General features: G+C 37.6%; 1 protein-coding gene across 3 annotated transcripts in view; it reads right to left on the bottom strand.

The window, feature by feature from the left end:
• The window catches only part of KLHL20 (kelch like family member 20), an 87,701-nt gene that overhangs the window by 51,215 nt on the left and 14,912 nt on the right, over nucleotides 1-21,574 (bottom strand). For all 3 annotated transcript variants that reach the window (XM_059936544.1, XM_059936554.1, XM_059936564.1), the window contains one exon: nucleotides 20,401-20,974. In XM_059936544.1, the coding sequence (XP_059792527.1) occupies nucleotides 20,401-20,974 (574 nt within the window). The remainder of the gene's footprint in view (nucleotides 1-20,400; nucleotides 20,975-21,574) is intronic.

The following is a 21,574-nucleotide window of genomic DNA, read 5'->3' as shown; positions in this document are numbered from 1 at the left end:
ATCCCTGGGCCCTGCAGCAGACTCCAGGAGCCAGCTCTGTCTTCTGGTAGTCGCACTAGCCCCAGAATCTGGCTTTACCCACCACTGGGTGGGAAATGGCCCCAGGGTCTTTGGGACCCTGACTCCACCCACCAGTGAACCATAACTAACCCTGGGGCCCCCTAGGTTCTGCAATCATCTGCCTCGTGACCATGCCCCCACTAAACAGCAGCCAGCAGCATCAACACAAGGCAGAGCTTGGCAACCAACTGGACTTGGGGCCAACCAAGCCTAACAGTCCACACACATAGTCAGCCCTCCACAACAGAAGGACCCACACAGCCCTCTCACAGGGAACTCCTAGAGCATACAGCTTGGGTGACAAGAGGGGAGTGTACTGCTGGGATGCAAAGGACGTCTCCTAGAGTAGGGCACTTCTTCAAGGTTGAGAAATGTAATTAACACACCACATACATAAAAATAAAATGCCAACATAGACAAAATGAGGTGGCAGAGGAATATATTGCAGATGGAAGAACAAGATAAAACCCCAGAAGAAGAACTAAGTGAAGTGGAGAAAAGCAATCTACCTGAGAAAGAGTTCAGAGTAATGATCATAAAGATCAAAGAATGCAGGAGGGCTTCCCCGGTGGCGCAGTGGTTGAGAGCCTGCCTGCTAATGCAGGGGACACGGGTTTGAGCCCCGGTCTGGGAGGATCCCACATGCCGCGGAGCAACTGGGCCCATGAGCCACAACTACTGAGCCTGCGCGTCTGGAGCCTGTGCTCCGCAACAAGAGACGCCGTGATAGTGAAGAGGCCTGCGCACCGCGATGAAGAGTGGCCCCCGCTTGCCGCAACTAGAGAAAGCCCTCGCACAGAAATGAAGACCCAACACAGCCAAAAATAAATATAAAAATAAATAAATAAATGATTACTATAAAAAAAAAAGAGAGAATGCAGGAGAAGAATGGATGCACAGAATGAGAAGTCAGAAGTTTTTACAAAAAAATCAAAAATCAAAAGACAACTTTACTTATGAGACTTCCCTGGTGCTCCAGTGGTTAAGATTGAAAATATAAATAAAAATATAAAGAAGAACAAAACAGAGATGAAGAATACAATAACTGAAATGAAAAATACTCTAGAAGGAATCAGTAGCAGACTAAATGATACAAAGGAACGGATCAGTGAGCTGGAAGACAGAGTAGTGGAAATCACTGCTGTTGAACAGAAAAACGAACAAAGAATGAAAAGAAATGAGGACAATTTAAGAGATCTCTGGAACAAATCAAGTGCAATAATATTCGCATTATAGAGGTCCCTGAAGGAGAAAGAAAGAAAGGGCCTGAGAACATATTTGAAGACATGCTAGCTGAAAACTTCCCTAACCTGGGAAAGGAAACCATCACCCAAATTCAGTAAGCTCAGAGAGTCCCACACAGGATAAACCCAAAGAGGAACACACCAAGATACACTGTAATCAAAGTGACGAAAATTAAAGATAAAGAGAGAATATTAAAAGCAACAAGGGAAAAGCAACAAATAACATACAAGGGAACTCCCATAAGGCTATCAGCTGATTTTTCAGCAGAAACTCTGCAGGCCAGGAGGGAGTGGCACAATATATGTAAAGTGATGAAAAGGAAAAACCTACAACCAAGAATACTCTACCAGCAAGGCTTTCATTCAGATTTGATGGAGAAATTAAAAGCTTTAAAGACAAGCAAAATCTAAGAGTTCAGCACCACCAAATTAGCTTTATAACAAATGTTGACACATTATTGACCAGGGGATTTTTGCAGAAACTAACACCTGTGGCCAGTGGTTTGCTATACAAGTGAATATTGAAACACCCGCATTTGAGTAAATATCAACAACTTTTTTTGCACTTAATGTATTTATTTGAAACTTTGTACATATCTTACTAAAGCATTCTAATATTTCATTAGAGTGTGACAGGCAATAATAGCAGGAACCTCTGTGCAGGGGAAAAGAACATCTATTACAAATATACTGTGTTTCACTGTGCTTTCCCCTGGAAGAGCAGACTTACACTTTCTGGCAGCATTTTAATTTATTTTTTAGTCCTGTTGGTATTATTATCTCTAGAATATGTTCTTTTATTTTACCTGATAGTCGACAAGGTGGATCTTTGCAGGCGGCTCTTTTAGAAATGCCACAAGAAGGACCAGGTGTGGGACTACCACTACATTCATCAGAATGCTCAGTTACCCATTCTCTAGCTACTGCTGACAAAAATTGCTTGTTAGTCATTTTATTCTGTGCATTAAGGCTACAATAAACTTTAAACGCATTGAATAAACTGTAATTACTCAAATAGAAACCCACTTTCTTATACCATTTTCGAGTTTTCCAGAGGATATTGAAGTTTGCCAGATATAGATCAGATCAATCAACTCCTTTCATATATTTATTATACTCTAGTATACAAGTGGGCTTAGTTATCTGATGGCCAGTCCTCCTGTCTTCCTTTCCTGTAGATGCTGTGGAGGCCTCATGAATAGCTGTCACCATGCGGACTAGCCTCTTGTCTTTCCATGTAAGAAGAATCACTTCTCCCTTGCATAAGAATGACATTTCTCCCCTCTGTAGACTTTTTAAAATTTCTCCTTTAATTGGTTTGGTAGACCACAATTCTCTCTTATAGTCCCACAAACTCTGGTTTTATTTTTCAACAATATTTCAGATGTGGACACACTGTTGTAATAATTGTCTTGGTAAATATGGTGCCGTGAACCAAGATAAAGTTGTATGACTGATAATATTGTTTCTTGCAGTTTCTTTCCTTCACCTGTGTAAATTTCAAGTTTGCATATATACCCAGTTTCACTTTAACTAACCATCGTGACCAAAACTCCATATTTTGTAAGTTTTCTGGAATTATAGGTTTTGAATCTGAGTCGTCCTCTCCACTTTATCATTGCCTCATCAAGTGATAGCTCTTGTTTGGGTATAAAGATCGACTGAAATTTTGGTAGAAAATAATCCAAGAGAGGTTTAACTTTTGAAATTCTGTCTGCAGGAAGTGGAGTTTCTGATTTATCGTCAAAGTGAAGAAATGTCATCATTTGTTCGAACCTTCTTCCCATCATAATCTTTGGAAAGATATGTACTTCACGTAAGCGATCAGTTGATCAATATTCTTTCCAGTGTGACTTTCTTATTTGTCCCATCAAAATTATTAATCCAAGAATCTTCTTCATGTCACTATTGATTACATCAGTCCATTTTAAAGCCTTCTCATACTTTTTATATGGTTTTTCATTCTGTTGGTGATACAAGTTTGAGAAGTGACCAACTCGAAAAAGTTGTTACCAAAAATTAGTTCTGTTATTTCACTAAGACTTTGTGGGATATTACATTCAATAGTTATACCTGACACACTTGTAAAGTCTTCTAATTTTCATGGAATGTTGTCTTCAATACACTCTTCTGTAGAAGCAAAGGAGCATTTTCCAGAACCATGAGTTTCATTTTCACTTTCTGTATCAGAATCAATCACTAAGGTTTTTTTTTGTCTTTTTGTTGGTCTAATATTCACATCGTCTGAATCAGAACTATATTCTGAGGAACTATCATCTTCTAACACAGTAGCATATATGTCATTTGGACAATCAGAGAAAGTATCTGCATAAAATTCACTGAAAAATTCTTCTTCATTCAAAATTTTGTGATGAATCATTTAAAAAATTTTTATGGTAATGAACTTGCGTTTATAACATACACAAGGTTGGAACAAAAACCTAATGGAGCAAAATGCGAATAACAACAATCATAAGTTGTAAAATGAACCCTTGATCAATTTTAAGCTCTAACAACTTCGCATGGTGATGTTAATTATATCACTCTCTAAAAACATATTGATATTCCTCTGGTCAATAACGTTCAGGTAATAAAAGATGTATTAATAGGTCTCCAGTCAATACGTTGTTAAAGGAACTTCATTAGGTGAAAAAGAAAAGGCCACAAATAGAAACAAGAAAATTATGAAATGAAAAAGCTCACTGGTAAAGGCAAACAGTAAAGGTAGGAAATCATCCACACACAAAGCAAGTAGGGAGGTTAAAGGACAAAAGCAGGGACTTCCCTGATGGTGCAGTGGTTAAGAATCCGCCTGCCAACGCAGCAGACACAGGTTCGACCCCTGCTCCGGGAGGATCCCACATGAGTTGTGGCTCATGGGCTCCCACTCTAGAGCCCATGAGCCACAACTACTGAGCCGATGTGCCACAACTACTGAAGCCCACGCGCCCTAGAGCTCGTGCACCCCAACAAGAGAAGCCACCACAACGAGAAGCCTGCGCACCTCAACAAAGAGTAGTCCCCGCTGGCTGCAACTAGAGAAAGCCTGCACACAGCAACAAAGACCCAATGCAGCCAAAAATAAATAAATAAATTTATTTTAAAAAAAGGACCAAAGTAGTAAAATCATCTGTATCCACAATAAGCAGTTAAGGGATACACAAAACAATTAGATGTAAAATATGACATCAAAAATAGTAACCGTGAGGGGAGGATAGTACAAATACAGGGTATTTAAAATACATCTGAAATTAAGAGATCAGCAAGTTAAAACAACTGTGTTTGTATATAGACTGCTATACAAAAACCTCATGGTAACTGCAAACCAAAATTCTATAATAGATATACACACAAAAAAGAAAAAGGAATCTACAAGAGAAGAGAACAAAAGAATAAGAAAGGAGAAAAAAAGACCTACAAAAACAAATCCAAAACAATTAACAAAATGGCAATCGCAACATACACACTGATAATAATCTTAAATGTAAATGGCTAAAGGCTCAACCAAAAGACATAGACTGGCTGAATGGATACAAAAACAAGACCTGCATATGTGCTGCCTACAAGAGACTCACTTCAGATCTACATACAGACACATACAGAATTAAAGTGAGGGGATGGAAAACAATATTCCATGCAAATGGAAATAAAAGAAAGATGGAGTAGCGATACTTATATCAGACAAAACAGACTTTAAAATAAAGACTGTTACAAGAGACAAAGACAGACACTATATAATGATCAAAGGATCAATCCAAGAAGATATAACAATTGTAAATATATATACACCCAACTATATAAGTCGAATATTAACAGACATAAAAGGAGAAGTCGACAGTAACACAATAATAGTAGGGGACTTTAACACCCCACTTAAAACAATGGGCAGATGATCCAGATAGAAAATCAACAAAGAAACATAGGCCTTAAATAACACATTAGACCAAATGGATTTCACTGATATATACAGAGCATTCTACCCAAAAGCAGCAAAAAACACATTCTTTTCAAGTGCACATGGAACATTTTCCAGGGTAGATCACATGCTAGGCCACAAAACAACCTTCAGTAAATTTAAGAAAAGTGAAATCATGTCATGCATCTTTTGTGACCACAACACTATGAGACTAGAAATCAAAAGAAAAAAACTGCAAAAAACACAAACACATGGAGGCTAAACAATATGCTACTAAACAACCAATGGATCACTGAAGAAATAAATCATAGAGGAAATTAAAATATACCTAGAGAAAAATGAAAACAAAAAGATCCAAAACCTATGGGACGCAGCATAAACAGTTCTAAGAGGGAAATTTACAGCGATACAATCTTACCTCAGGAAACAAGAAAAATCTCAAATAAACAACCTAACCTCACACTTAAAGGAACTAGAGAAAGAAGAATAAACAAAACCCAAAGTTAGTAGAAGGAAAGAAATCATAAATCAGAGCACAAATAAATGAATTAAGAGAGTAAAAAAAAAAATAGAAAAGAACAATGAAACTAAAATCTGGTTCTTTGAAAAGATAAACAAAACTGATAAACCTTTAGCCAGACTCATCAAGAAAAAAAGGGAGGGGAGATCAAGATGGTGGAATAGAAGGACATGCAGCTCATCTCTTCCCACAAATTAATCAAAACACATTACATGTGGAACAGTTATTACAGAATACCTACTGAACGCTAGCAGAAGATCTCATACAACCAAAGCTTCAAGAAAAGATCAACATGAAACCAGGTAGGAGGAAAGGAAAAAAATAAATAAAAGGAATTGAGATGGGACCTGTGCCCCTGGGAGGGAGCTGTGAAAGCAGAAAGGTTCGCTCACCCTGGAACCTCCTTTACCTACTGGGAGATCAGCTGGGACAGAAAGGAAGCTTCAGAGGCTCAAAGGAGAGTGCAGTGGCTGGCTTGTGGCAGGTAGGCTAGAGAGAGACCAGTACAGAGAGTCCTGGACACCTTGGTGTACTTCTCAGCCCAAGACACACTCCTGCTGGTGTGTACAGTGGCTGGGTGCTGAAACTTGGGCTTCAAAAGAAAGATCTGAGAAAAGGACTTGGTTTGGCTGTGTGGAGACAGCCTGAAGGTCATGTAGTGTGGTGTGGGCCACAACTTGGGGTGTGGGCAGGACAGAGCCCAGGCCTGTCACAGGAGCTCCATTATCAACTTGCACACAAAGGGAGGGGCATGGCCTCATCATAGCATCCTCATTCTCAGCGTGCTCATGACGGACACAACTCTGCTGCTATGAGCAAGCATTGGTGGGTTGCCCACACACAGGCGGGGCTCAAATCTGATCCAATTGCCGGCAGGGGCGTGACTCTGGTGAATTTATGCAGCTGGCAGTTTTGTGAGCGAAGTGCCTGTGGGACATGCAAGTGGATTACTGTTGCTCCCTTGTCTGGGGCAGGTCAGGCATTAGAAGCAGTGGACTTTGTGGGCATGCACATACGGAGGCAGGGCTGGAATATGGGCTGATTCCCAGCACTCCCAGATGGGTCAAGGTCCTGCCGTGCAACTACGGCAGGTCTGTGTGTTGCAATTTCAGTGGATTTGCACTGGCGGCTTTGTGAACACAGCGCCTGAGGGACTTGATTGCCCATGTTCCCACAGCTAAGGTGGGGCTGAGGGCAGTGCCAACAACACTGTACTTTGTGAATGTGCACAAGGGGTGACAGGCAATGTCAAAGAGTAAACGTCTTGGTGAACAGCTCCTGCAGAGGAATACTCAGTAGCTCCTTTCCCAGTGACAGTGCTCCAGTCCAGCTTATCTCACACCACAGCTTAGAACCGACTCTAGGGGCTTCTACTCCAACAATTGGGGAGCCGACCCTGCCACCGACAGGGATGTGACATCCAGCGCAGGCTCTGGTCACCACACCACCAATCACACCCCCAATCAAGGGGAAAACAGCCAGCACTCCCTGAGGAAAGACATGGTAGGCATCCATATCAAAAACAGCCCTCACATCAAAAATATTAGACTCATGCAGGCTACACAGGGATGTTCCCTGTGTACAAAAACAGCTTTTCAAGACCACAGTAGATAACTGTTTCTCCTAAATTCATAGTCAGAGAAATATAAGTAAAATGAAGAGGTAGGAACTACTCCCAATTAAAAGAACAAGAGAAAATGCCTGAAAGAACAATGAAACAGATCTCTCCAGTCTACTAGACTCTGAGTTCAAAAAGGAGGTAATAAAAATGCAGAAGGAATTAAGAAAGGGTATTGATAGAAATGAAGATCACTGTAACAAGAAACTATGAAGAGGAGCCAATCAAAATTAGACAACTTAAATGCTGAGATGAAAATTGAGCTAAAGGCAATAAGAAATAGCAAACTAAATAATACAGAAGAACGAATGAATGATCTGGAAGATAGAATAATGGAAATCACCAAATAAGAATAGCAGACAGAAAGACAAATGAAAAAAAAAATGAAAACAACATACGAGACCTATGGGATAATATAAAGTGTGCCAACTAGGCATAACAGGGGTCCCAGAAGGAGAAGAAAGAGAAAAGGGGATAAAAAAATCTATCTGGAGAAATTATGGCTGAAAGCTTCCCAAACTTAAAGAAAGAAATAGATATCCAGGTACAGGAAGCACAGAGGGTCCCAAACAAGAGGAACCCAAATAGACCTACACCAAGACATATTATAACTAAAATGGCAAAAGTTACAGATATTGAAAAACAAAAAGTCAGTTACAAGGGAATCCCCATAAGGCTATCAGCTGAATTCTCTACAGAAATGCTGCATGGTGGAAGGGAGTGGCAAGATATATTCTAAGTCATGAAAGGGAAAAACCTTCAACCTAGGAAAATCTACCCAGAAAGATGATCATTTAGAATAGAAGGAGAGATAAAGAATTTCTCAGACAAGCAAAAACTAAAAGGGTACAGCAATACTAAACCTTTCCTAAAAGACATATTGAAAGGTCTTCTTCAAATAGAAAAGAAATAAGAATCTATAGGAAAGAAAAAATCACAATAGGAAAAGCAAATATATAAAAGGATTGTAGATCACTTACCAGTACAGAGGTTTTTTTTAAAAAATCAAAAAATTTTGTGAAAGCAATTATAATTACAATAAACAGCAAAAGGATAAACATGAAGATGTAAAATAGGACATGATAAAATGTAGGGGAGGGAAGTAAGAAAATGTAGATTTTTTTTTTTAGACTGTGTTTGAGATTATGTGATTACCAGTCTAAAGCAAGTAGAGCTAGTAATAGGTTAGCATACTTGAAAACCAGGGTAACCACAAATCAAAAACATACAATAGATTCCAAAAAAGCAAAAAGAAGAGAACTCAAGCATAATAGAAAAGAAAACCATCAAACATAAAAGGAAAAACAAAAGGAAAAGAAAGGAATAGAGAAGAAACACAAAATCAACTGGAAAATAAGCTTTAAAATGGCAATAAATACATATATATCAGTAATTACCCCAAATGTCATGGACTAAATGCTCCAATCAAAAGACAAAGAGTGGCAGATTGGATAATAACATGAGAGCCTACAATATTGCTGCCTATAAGACACTCACTTTAGGGTGAAGGACACACACAGACTGAAAATGAGGGGACGGAAAAAGATACTTCAGGCAAATGGAAGTGACAAGAAAGCAGGGGTAGCAATACTCATATCAGACAAAATAGACTTTAAAACAAAGCCCATAAAGAAAGATAAAGAAGAACATCATATAATGATAAAAGGATCAATACAAGAAGAGGACGTTATACTCGTTAATATATATGTCCCCAATATATGAGCACCTAAATACATAAAACAAATACTAACAGACATAAAGGGAGAAGTTTATGGGAATACAAAAGTAGGAGACTTTAACATCCCACTGACGTCAATGGACAGATCTTCCAGACAGAAAATCAATAAGGCAGTGGAGACCCTACATGACACAATAGAACAGTTAGATTTAATTAATATCTTCAAGACATTACATCCAAAAAAACCCAGAATACATATTATTTTCAAGCGCACATGGGACATTCTCTAGGAAAGACCACATACTAGGAAAGAAAACAACTCTCAACAAATTTAAGAGTATAGAAATTATTTCAAGGCTCTTTTCTGACCACACAGTATGAAGCTAGAAATCAACCACAGAATGAGAAATGAAAAAAAAAGATTATATGGAGACTAAAAAACATGCTACTAAAAAACCCATGAGTCAACAATGAAATAAAAAAGGAAATTAAAAAATATCTCGACACAAATGACAATGAAAACACAACCATACAAAATCTATGGAGGCAGCAAAAGCAGTCCTAAGAGGGAAGTTCATAGCAATACAGGCCTTCCTCAAAAATAAGAAAAATCTCAAATAAACAACCTAACCTACCACCTAAAAGAATTAGAAAAGAAGAACAAGCAAAACCTAAAGTCAGCTGAAGGAAGGAAACAATAAAGATCAGAGAGGAAATAAATAAAAGAAAGATTAAAAAAAAACAATGGAAAAAACTAATAAACCCAAGAGCTGGTTTTTTGAAAGGATAAACAAAATCAGTAAACCTCTGGCCAGGCTCACCAAGAAGAAAAGAGAGAGGTCCTAAATGAACAAAATAAGAAATGAAAGGGAAAAATAACAACTGACATTGCAGAAATACAAAAAATCATAAGAAAACAATATGAACAATTATATGCCAACAAGTTGGACAACCTAGAGGAAATGGACAAGTTTCTAGAAACGTACAGCCCACCAAAACTGAATCAAAAAGAAATAGATGGGGCTTCCCTGGTAGTGCAGTGGTTAAGAATCTGCCTGCCAGTGCAGGGGACATGGGTTCGAGCCCTGGTCCGGAAAGATCCCACATGCCATGGAGCAACTAAGCCCGTGCACCACAACTACTGAGCCTGCACTCTAGAGCCCACAAGCCACAACTACTGAGCCCATGTGCCACAACTACTGAAGCCCGTGCGCCTAGAGCCCGTGCTCCGCAACAAGAGAAGCCACCGCAATGAGAAGCCTGTGTGCAGCAACAAAGACCCAATGCAGCCAAAAAGAAATTAAAAAATTAATTATTTTTTTTAAAAAAAAGAAGAAATAGATGATTTGAACAGACCAATCACTGGAATTTAAATAGAATCTGTAATTAAAAAAAAACAAAACAAAAGAAAAAAAAAAGTCCCAAACCAAAAATTCCCTGCAGACAAAAGTCCAGGACTGGATGGCTTCTCTGGGGAATTCTACCAAACATAAAAAGAACTTATATAACAATCCTTCTTAAACTCTTCCAGAAGATTAAGGGGGACAGAACACTCCCTAAGTCATTCTATGAAGCTATCATCACCTTGATACCAAAACCAGACAAAAACACTACCAAAAAAGAAAATTACAGGCCAATATCTTTGACGAATATAGATGCCAAAATCTTGAACAAAACATTAGCAAACCAAATCCAACAACACATAAAAAGGGTCATACATCATGATGAAGTTAGATTCATCCCAGGGTCATAAGAGTGGTTCAGCAAATCAATCAATGTGATACACTACATCAACAAAAGACAAAAACCACATGATCATCTCAGTAGATGCAGAAAAACTATTTGACAAAATTCAACGCCCATTCATGATAAAAACTCTCACCAAAGTGAGTGCAGAGGGAACATATCTCAGCATAATAAAAGCTATTTATGACAAACTCACAGCCAACATAATTCTCAACACTGAAAAGCTGAAATCCTTTCTGCTAAAATCTGGAACAAGATAAGGATGCCCACTCTTGCCACTTTTTTTTTTTTAATAAGTTTATTTATTTATTTATTTTTGGCTGTGTTGGGTCTTCGTTGCTGTGCGCAGGCTCTCTACAGTTGCGGCGAGCGGGGGTCACTCCTTGTTGCGGGGCCTCCCATTGCGGTGGCCTCTCTTGCTGTGGAGCACGGGCTCTAGGCACACAGGCCTCAGCAGCCGTGGCTCACGGGCTCTAGAGCACAGGCTCAGTAGTTGTGGCGCACGGGCCCAGCCGCTCGGCAGCATGTGGGATCTTCCCGGGCCAGGGCTCGAACCCGTGTCCCCTGCATTGGCAGGTGGATTCTTAACCACTGCGCCACCAGGGAAGTCCACTCTTGCCACTTTTATTCAACATAGTATTGGAAGTCCTAGCCACAGCAATAAGACAAGAAAAAGAAATAAAAGGTATCCAAATCAGAAGGGAAGAGGTAAAATTGTCATTATATGCAGATGACATGATACTATATATACAAAACCCTAAAGACTCCACACAAAAACCACTAGATCTGATAAACGAATTCAGCAAGGTAGCAAGATACAGGATTAACATACAGAAATCTTGCATTCTTTACACTAACAATGAAATATCAGAAAGAAAAAGTAAAAAAAAAAAATCCCTTTGAAAATAACATCAAAAAAATAATAAAATATTTAGAAATAAACCTGACCAACGAGATGAAAGACTTACATGCTGAGAAGTATAAAACATTAATAAAGGAAACTGAAGATGATTCAAAGAAATGGAAAGATATCCCATGCTCTTGGAAGAATTAATATTGTTAAAATGGCCATACTACCCAATGGAAGCTACAGATTTAATGTGATCCCTATCAAAATACCAATGGCATTTTCCACAAAACTAGAAAAAATAATCATAAAATATATAAATATAAGGAACTACAGAGGATCTAGAACTGCTAAAGCAATCCTGAGGAAAAAGAGCAAAGTTGGAGGCATAACCCTCCCAGACTTCAGAAAAACTATATTGGTATATATACCAATATACCAAAACTATATATACCAATATATATACCAATATACCAAAACTATATTGGTATTGGCACAAAAACAGACATATGGATCAATGGAACAGAACAGAGGGTCTAGAAATAAACCCACACAGCTATGGTCAATTAATCTTCGACAAAGGAGGCAAAAATATACAATGGGAAAAAGACAGTCTCTTCAGCAAGTGGTGCTGGAAAAGTTGGACACCCACAAGTAAATCAGTGAAGCTAGAACACACCCTCACACCATACAGAAAAATAAATTCAAAATGGCTTAAAGACTTAAACATAAGACATGACACCATAAAACTCCTAGAAGAGATTATAGGCAAAACATTCTCTGATATAAATCGTACAAATATGTTTTTAGGTCAGTCTCCCAAGGCAACAGAAATAAAAACAAAAATAATCAAATTGGACCTAATTAAACTTCCAAGCTTTTGCACAGCAAAGGAGACCATAAACAAAACAGAAAGACAACCTACAGAATGGGAGAAAATATTTGCAAATGATGCAACTGGCAAGGGCTTAATTTCCAAAATATACAAACGGCTCATACAGGTCAATATCAAAAGAAGAAACAAACAACCTGATCAAAAAGTAGGCAGAGGACCTAAATAAATATTTCTCCAACAAAGACATACAGATGGCCAACAGGCACATGAAAAGATATCCACACTGCTATTGAGAAATTCAAACCAAAACTACAATGAGGTATCATAACAATGGTCAGAATGGCCATCATTAAAAGGTCTACAAATAATAAAGGCTGGAGAGGATGTGGAGAAAAGGGAACCCTCCTACACTGTTGGTGGGAATGTAAATTGATGCAGCCACTATGGAGAGTATGGAGGTTAATAAACTAAAAATAGAGTTACCATACGATCCAGCAATCCTACTCCTGGGCATATATCCAGAAAAGACAGAAACTCTAATTCAAAAAGACACATGCACCCCTATGTTCAGAGCTGCACTATTTACAATAGCCAAGACATGGAAGCAACCTAAGTGTCCATCAACAGATGAATGGATAAAGAAGATGTGGTGTATATATATAATATGTATGTATACCCTATATTATATATATTCCATTATATATAATGGAATATTACTCAGCCATAAAAAAGAATGAAATAATGCCATTTGCAGTAACACGAGTGGATCTAGAGATTATCATATTAAGTGAAGTAAGCCAGACAAAGACAAATATTATATGATATCACTTATATGTGGAATCTAAAAAAATGATACAAATGAACTTATTTACAAAATAGAAACAGACTCACAGACATAGGAAACAAATTTATGGTTACCAAAGTGGAAAGGATGGGGAAGGGATAAATTAGGAGTTTGGAATTAAGAGATATACCCTACTATATATAAACTAGATAAACAACAAGGTGCTATGGTATAGCACAGGGAACTATATTCAGTATCTTGTAATAACCAAAATGAAAGGGAATCTCATAAAGAACTGAATATATAGATATATAAAATTGATATATATTTATAGACTGAATCACTTTGCTGTACACCAGAAACTAATACAACATTGTTAATCAACTACACTTCAATTAAAAAAGAGAGAGAGAGAGAAAAAGAAAAAAAGGGAGAGGGCCCAAGTCAATAAAATCTGAAATGAAAAAGGAGAAGTTAGAGCTGACACCACAGAAATACAAAGGATCACGGAGACTACTATGAACGACTCTATGCCAATAAAATGCACAACCTAGAAGAAGTGGACAAATTCTTAGAAAGGTACGACCTCCCAAGACTGAACCAGGAAGAAACAGAAATTGAAACAGTACTGAAATTGAATCAGTAATTTAAAATCTCCCAACAAACAAAAGTCAAGGACCAAAGAGCTTCACAGGTGAATTCTACCAAACATTTAGAGATGACTTAACTCCTATCCTATTCCAAAAAATTGCAGAGGAAAGAACACTTCTAAACTCTTCTATGAAGCCATCATACCTGATGGCTGATGCCTGACACCAAAACCAGACGAAGATATCACACACAAAAAGAAAATTACAGGCCAATATCACTGATGAACACAGATGCAAAAATCCTCAACAAAATAATACTAGCGAACTGAATCCAACAGTACATTAAAAGGATCACACACCATGATCAAGTGAGATTTATCCTAGGGATGCAAGGATTTTTAAATATCTGCAAATTAATGTGATACACCATGTTAACAAACTGAAGAGTAAAAACCATACAATCATCTCAAAAGATGCAGAAAAAGCTTTTGATAAAATTCAACATCGATTTATGATAAAATAAAAACTCTCCAGAAAGTGGGCATAGAGGGAACATACTTCAGTATAATAAAGGCTACATATATGAGAAACCCACAGCTAACAGCATCCTCAATGGTGAAAAGCTGAAAGCGTTTCCTCTAAGATCAGGAACAAGACAAAGATGCCCTCTCTCACCACTTTTTTAATTTATTTTTTTGGGCTGCGTTGGGTCTTCATTGCTGCATGGGCTTTTCTCTAGTTGTGGCGAGCAGCAGCTACTCTTCATTGTGGTGCACAGGCTTCTCATTGCGGTGGCTTCTCTTGTTGCAGAGCACAGGCTCTAGGCATGCGGGCTTCAGTACTTGTGGCACATGGGCTCTAGAGCGCAGGCTCAGTAGTTGTGGTGCAACTTAGTTGCTTAGTAGTGGGCTTAGTTGCTCTGTGGCATGTGGGATCTTCCTGGACCAGGGATCAAACCGTGTCCCCTGCAGTGGCAGGCAGATTCTTAACCACTGTGCCACCAAGGAAGTCTCTCACCACTTTTATTCAACATAGTTTTGGAAGTCCTTGCCACAGCAATCAGAGAAGAAAAAGAAATAAATGGAACCCAAATTGGAAAGGAAGAAGTAAAACTGTCATTGTTTGCAGATGACATGATACTATACATAGAAAATCCTAAAGATGCCTCAAGAAAACTACTAGAACTCATCAAAGAATTTGGTAAAGTTGCAGGTACAAAATTAATATACAAAAATCTGTTGCATTTCTGTCCACTAACATGAAGTATCAGAAGGAGGAATTAAGGAAACAATCCCATTTATCATCACATTGAAAAGAATAAAATACCTAGTAATAAACCTACCTGAGAAGGCAGAAGACCTGTACTCTGAAAACTGTAAGACGCTGATGAAAGAAACTGAACACAACACAAACAGATGGAAAGATATACTGTGTTCTTGGATTGGAAGAATCAATATTGTTAAAATTACCACACTACCCAAGGTAATCTACAGATTCAATGCAACCCCTATCAAATGACCAATGGCATTTTTCACAGAACCAGAACAAATAATTTAAAAATTTGTATGGGAACACAAAAGACCCCGAATAGCCAAAACAATCTGGAGAAAAAAGAACAGAGCTGGAGGAATCATGCTCCCTGACTTCAGATTCTCCTACAGAGCTACAGTAATCAAAACAGTATGATACTTGCACAAAAACAGACACATAGATCAATGGGACAGGCCAGAAAGGCCAGATATAAACCCACGCCATTATAGTCAATTAATCTACAACAAAGGAGGCAAGAATATACAATGGAGAAAAGATAGTCTCTTCAATAAGTGGTGCTGGGAAGACTGGACAGCTACATAAAAGAGAATTAGAACATTCTCTAACACCATATAGAAAAATAAACTCAAAATGAATTAGGAGTTTGGGATTCAAATAAACATACTACTGTATATAAAACAGATAACCAACAAGGACCTACTGTCTAGCACAGGAAACTATACTCAATATCTTGTAATAACTTACAATGGAAGAGAATGTAAAAAAGAATAGTAACTGAATCATTTTACTGTACATCTGAAACTAACACAACATTGTAAGTCAACTATATTTCAATAAAAATTAAAAAAATAAACAAACCCCCCCCCCACAAAAGTTCTATGAATAATACTATGAATTAAGCTCACTGCTTTTGAAAAAAATGTTTTAAAAACCCCTCAAAATGGATTAAAGACCTAAATGTAAGACCAGATACTATGAAACTCCTAGAGGAAAACACAGGCAGAACACTCTTTGACACAATTGCAGCAATATTTTTTTGGATGCGTCTCCTAAAGTAAAGGAAATAAAAGCAAAAATAAACACATGGGACCTAATTACACTTAAAAGCCTTTGCACGGCAAAGGAAACCATCGACAAAACAAAAAGACAACCTACTGAATGGGAGAAAATATTTGCAAATGATACGACCAATAAGGGATTATACACATTGAAGCATTCAGGGGTAAAGGAATATGATGTATGCAGTATACTCTCAAATTGTTGAAAGAAAAATATTTATATAATAAGGACAAAATGATAGAGAAAATGTGGCAAAATGTTAACAAGTGGTGAATCTTGGTAAAGGGTACGTGAAAGTTTTCTTTTTCCCACAATTTTTTATACATTTGAATTTTTTTCAAATAAAGTTTAAAAATTATTTTTCCAATCTGATAGGTTAAGAAATGTTTTGATGTATGTTTCTTTAGTTATGTGTAATGGTGAGTATCCTTTCATATGTTTATTTTACACCTGAATATCTTTTTTACATATCGCTTATTCATATCCTTTGCCTATTTTTCTAATGTATTTTTTATGGTTTTTCTCATTTGTATTTGAATTTGTATGAGTCTTAATGGGAATTAGTGTTTTTTCTGACACATATGCACAAAATAGGTTTTCTGAGTTTGGCATTACTTAATTTAGTTGATGGTGCTTTATTGGTTGTTACTGTTGCTATGAACAATATTTAATTTTTATGCAATCAAATTTATCAATCTTTCTATATGGCTTCTGGGTTATATCCTGCTTAGAAAGGCCATTTTTACCCCCAGCCTACTAATGCTTTCTTCTAGTACTTTTAGAATTTAATTTTTTAGGTTTAATTTATTTATCAGTTGGGAATTCCATCTGTTTAAAGAATTTATTTTTTCCCCAAATCACCAGTTTTACTAAAGACACATATTAAACAATTTTACTTTCCTCCACTGACTTGAAACATCTACTTCTGGAACCTTCTCAGCGCCACTGATCTATTCCTTCTTTAGTTCCAAACTGTTTGTATTGTTTTAATATTTCTTTTTTTTTTTGGTAAATTATTCATTTATTTATTTATTTATGGCTGTGTTGGGTCTTCGTTTCTGTGCGAGGGCTTTCTCCAGTTGTGGCAAGTGGGGGCCACTCTTCATTGCAGTGCATGGGCCTCTCACTATCGCGGCCTCTCTTGTTGCGGAGCACAGGTTCCAGACGCGCAGGCTCAGTAATTGTGGCTCACGGGCCCAGCTGCTCCGCAGCATGTGGGATCTTCCGGGACCAGGGCTCGAACCCATGTCCCCTGCATTGGCAGGCGGATTCTTAACCACTGCGCCACCAGGGAAGCCCCTGTTTTAATATTTCTTAAAGCCAATGATTCTAATATTAAATTTTGGAAACTACCTGGCTGTTCCAGCATAAATAGTTATCCATTGGTATCTGAGGAGGATTGGTTCCAGGATTGCCCTCCACCCCACTCCCCTGTGCCCCCAGGATACCAAAATTCATGGATGCTCAAGACTCATATAAAATGGCACAGTATTTGCATAATAACCTACACAATCCTCCCATATACTTTAAATCATCTCTAGGTTAACTTATAATACCTAATACAATGTAAATGTTATGTAAATAGTTGCCAGCACCTGACAAATTCAAACATTATCTTTGGGAACTTTATGGAATTTTTTTTCAAATTTTTGATCCACAGTTGGTTGAATCTGTGAATGCAGAACCAGCAAATATGGAAAGCCAACTGTATGTATGTGTGTGTGTGTGTGTGTATGTGTGTGTGTGTGTGTGTATCCTCCTTAATCAATCCCTTCCTTTGCATTTCATGACCCCCACGTTGCTGGTTTTCCTCCTTTCTCTACGCTAGTTATTCCCAGCTTCCTTTGTCAGTTGCTTTTTCACTAATCATCCTTCAATATTTGGAAAAATTTTAGGGCTTTTCTCTTCTCTCTTCCTACTAGGTGATCTCATTGGCGTTGATTCTTTTAACCTTGTTTATGGTGCTTTTTGTAAAAAAGTTTTATATTTATATAAAATATAAAAAAGTTTTAAATTTATATACAAATATATCAATTTTCTTTTATGGCTTCAGGGTTATATCCTGCCTAAAAAGGGTTAAGCCATAGTTTAATTATTATGACTTCATTACTATGTTGATGACTCCTAAATTTTAATCTCAGCCTAACCTCTTTTCTAAGATACAGATGCATATAAACAGTGAGCTGCTCAGTGTCTCTATTTAGCTATCTCACAGGTATTTCAAACTGAATATATCTAAAATGGAACCCATGATTTTACCTCCTCAAATTGTTCCCCTCTCCATTTCATTTCTAGTACAGATTCCCAGAAATGAGATTGCCGAGTCAAAGAGTGTGAACAAAAAGTGTGTAATTTTGATATACTGCCCAATTTCCTTACAGAGGGGTTATATCAATTTATACTTACACTAGCAGTGTAGATATTTCTCCATGGTCTTGTCAACAGGGTGTGTAATCAAACTTCTGGATACTTGCAATCTGATAGATTACAAATTTGTAATCTGATAGATAAAAAATAGTACTGTGGTATAGTTTTAATTCGTTTTTCAGTTATTATGAACAAACTTGAGCAGATTTTCATATGTTTAAGGGCAATCTGAACTTCTTGTTTACTGCCCATTTTTCTGTTAGGTCACTGGTCTAGGTTATTGACCAATAGGAGCTCTTGATGTATTAAGGATATATCGTCTGTAATATGAATTGAAAATATTTTCCCCCAGTTTGTCTTTGATTTTTGTCTTGATATTGTTTTGTTTTACCATGCAGAAATTTTTAATTTTTATATAGTTAAATCTATCAATATTTTCTTCTATGCTTTCTGGGTTAGTCAATTACAAAGGCCTTCTTCATTTCAAGATTATAAAGGAATTGCTTCATATCATCTGCTACTATTTTCATGGTTTCACTTTGTATTTTTTAAATCTTTGATCCATTGGAAGTTATCCTGTTGGACAGAAGAGTGGTATTAAGGAATAAAATGAACCATGTCTTTCCTTTGCTTAAAACCCTTTAATGGTTTTCTTTTCTTTTTTTAAATAAATTTATTTATTTATTTATTTTTGGCTGTGTTGGGTCTTCGTTGCTGTGCATGGGCTTTCTCTAGTTGCGGCGAGCAGGGGTTACTCTTCATGTGGTGTTCAGGTTTCTCACTGCAGTGGCTTCTCTTGTTGCAGAGCATGGGCTCTAGGCGTGCGGGCTTCAGTAGTTGTGGCTCAGGGCTCTAGAGCACAGGTTAAGTAGTTGTGGTGCACAGGCTTAGTTGCTCCACAGCATGTGGGATCTTCCCAGACCAGGGCTCGAACCCATGTCTCCTGCATTGGCAGGCGAATTCTTAACCACTGCACCACCAGGAAAGCCCTTTTAATGGTTTTCTATTGGTCTTAAGATTACATTTCAAATTCTTAACATGGTCTATTAACTCCATTGTGATCTGGCTCTATTCTTTCTGTAAAATCATTATGTTACATCCTCCCTTTTGCCCTCTGGATCTCACTGGGTTTCTTTCAGTTCCTTGAACTTGTTACGCTTCATGTTTCAGAATTTTGTATGAACTGTTCCAGAACCAAAGTTAAATCTCTCTGTAATACACTATTAAATCATCCAGGGCTTCTTCTCTGTAGCACCCATTAACTGTAATTATTTACTTATGTAATTATGAATTCAATGGCTATCTTCCCTGCTAGATTATAATTTCCACTAGAACAGACACCCTAGGCATCTTGTTCATTACTGTAGCCTTTGTTCCCAAGCACAGTGGCTGAAGTATAGTAGCTTTACAAATACTTATTAAATGAATGAATAAATGAAAAATAACAGGTTTAATAAAAAAATCCTTCTAATAACATCCAATTTCATTTTTCTGATTATTAGTTCAAATAATCTCTAATCTACAATTTATTCTGCTGAACAATCATATAATCAGGAAGGAAGTGCTTTATAAAAATGACCAATACCAAGTATCCTATCAGTAATAAACTGTATTCTGGCTTATAAATTAGCCTTTTATGAATATGTCTAGGGAAATCAATCCCTGAAAACTTTAGTTTTGCTAACAGAACACAAAATTGTCCTCTAAAATGAAAACCAGGCTTAGTATTTATAACATTTCTTTGATATTATGAGTTAGAATTAGCAGTAAATACCTAACAGGTATATGTTAGCAGAATAGTGAACCCATATTGTTCTCCTGACAAATACATTGTGAATGCATCAAACCACCAAGTACAACTCACCTCTTGAAAGTTATGTTGAGTGAACTTGTCTGCTATCCTTAGCAACTCACGACATGAATGTGTGTCAGCAAAAGCCCGAATGCCCAGGCAGTTAGAAGGATCTAACTGTCTCTTTAAGAATTCACAACAGGCTTCCTGTATTTCTGCCAGCTGAAGGAGGCAAGCAGCTGGCAGAAGGGTCTGAACATTGCCCTCTTCCACAGTTATCTGGGAGGTATATGCAAAGTCTATCAGTAGTTCCATAGCCCTCTCATCTATGTCTCGGATCACAACTTCCGTCTGACGGCTCTCTGCCAATTCTCCTGTAAACATAGCTCGGAAGTAGGGACTACAGGCTGACAAAATGACTCGATGGGCATATATCTTCTTAGCGCCCACAACTAGCACCACATCGCACAGCTCCCGGTGCTTTCTCAGAAGGTTAATCACTTCCAAGGTTTGTCGAGGGTGCTTGTCTGAGATATAGGGCATGCGGGCAGGTTGGGGAACCCCTTCTGGCAGTTTGTTGGGGTCTCCAAGGGTGCAGCGGCTTGTTACATCCATTCCAGTCTCTCCTGGTCGAATGTTGGTACACCTACAGAGATGGGGGTGGGAGAGAGAAGAGAAGATGGGAATATTTTTAGAAGCTCATTCCTGCATTTCACATGTATTTTGTATGTAGAAATTCAGGTGCTAACTTACTAGGTAAATGCCACAAACTTAAATTATTGACAAATAATTAGAACTAAGATATTTGGGTTTTCATAATCATCACACTGTATCTATCAACATGGAGAAAAAAGAGAATCTATGCCCCTCAATTAAGATGATAACTATGCTTTTAACAAATATTTACTAGTTCTTATATTTTACAAAGCATTTTGCTATGGACTGAGGAAAATTCAAAGAAATATAAAGAGGCAATCGGGGAACCTAATTATCTAGAAGGAGAAACACATGAATAGCCAGAAAGGGGGCAACCAGGATAAAAAATGTGGTTCAGAAAGGCAAAATCTATAGTTATTTGTTTATACTGGAACATAGACCTGACTGGCATAAGCTATCAGGTTATTACAAAGGTATGTATTTTTTTGTGTGTGAAGTAGGAATATTACATTGCGTTTTTCCAGAGCTTAGGTGAAATATCCTACACACATGCTTCAGATCGTTATACTTCTGTTTCTGATCCTCTACT

Source organism: Balaenoptera ricei, chromosome 1 (genome assembly GCF_028023285.1).
Source record: "Balaenoptera ricei isolate mBalRic1 chromosome 1, mBalRic1.hap2, whole genome shotgun sequence".
Classification (NCBI taxonomy): domain Eukaryota; kingdom Metazoa; phylum Chordata; class Mammalia; order Artiodactyla; family Balaenopteridae; genus Balaenoptera; species Balaenoptera ricei.
The sequence above is the reverse complement of the archived record's forward strand: the minus strand, read 5'-3'. Positions and strand labels throughout refer to the sequence as shown.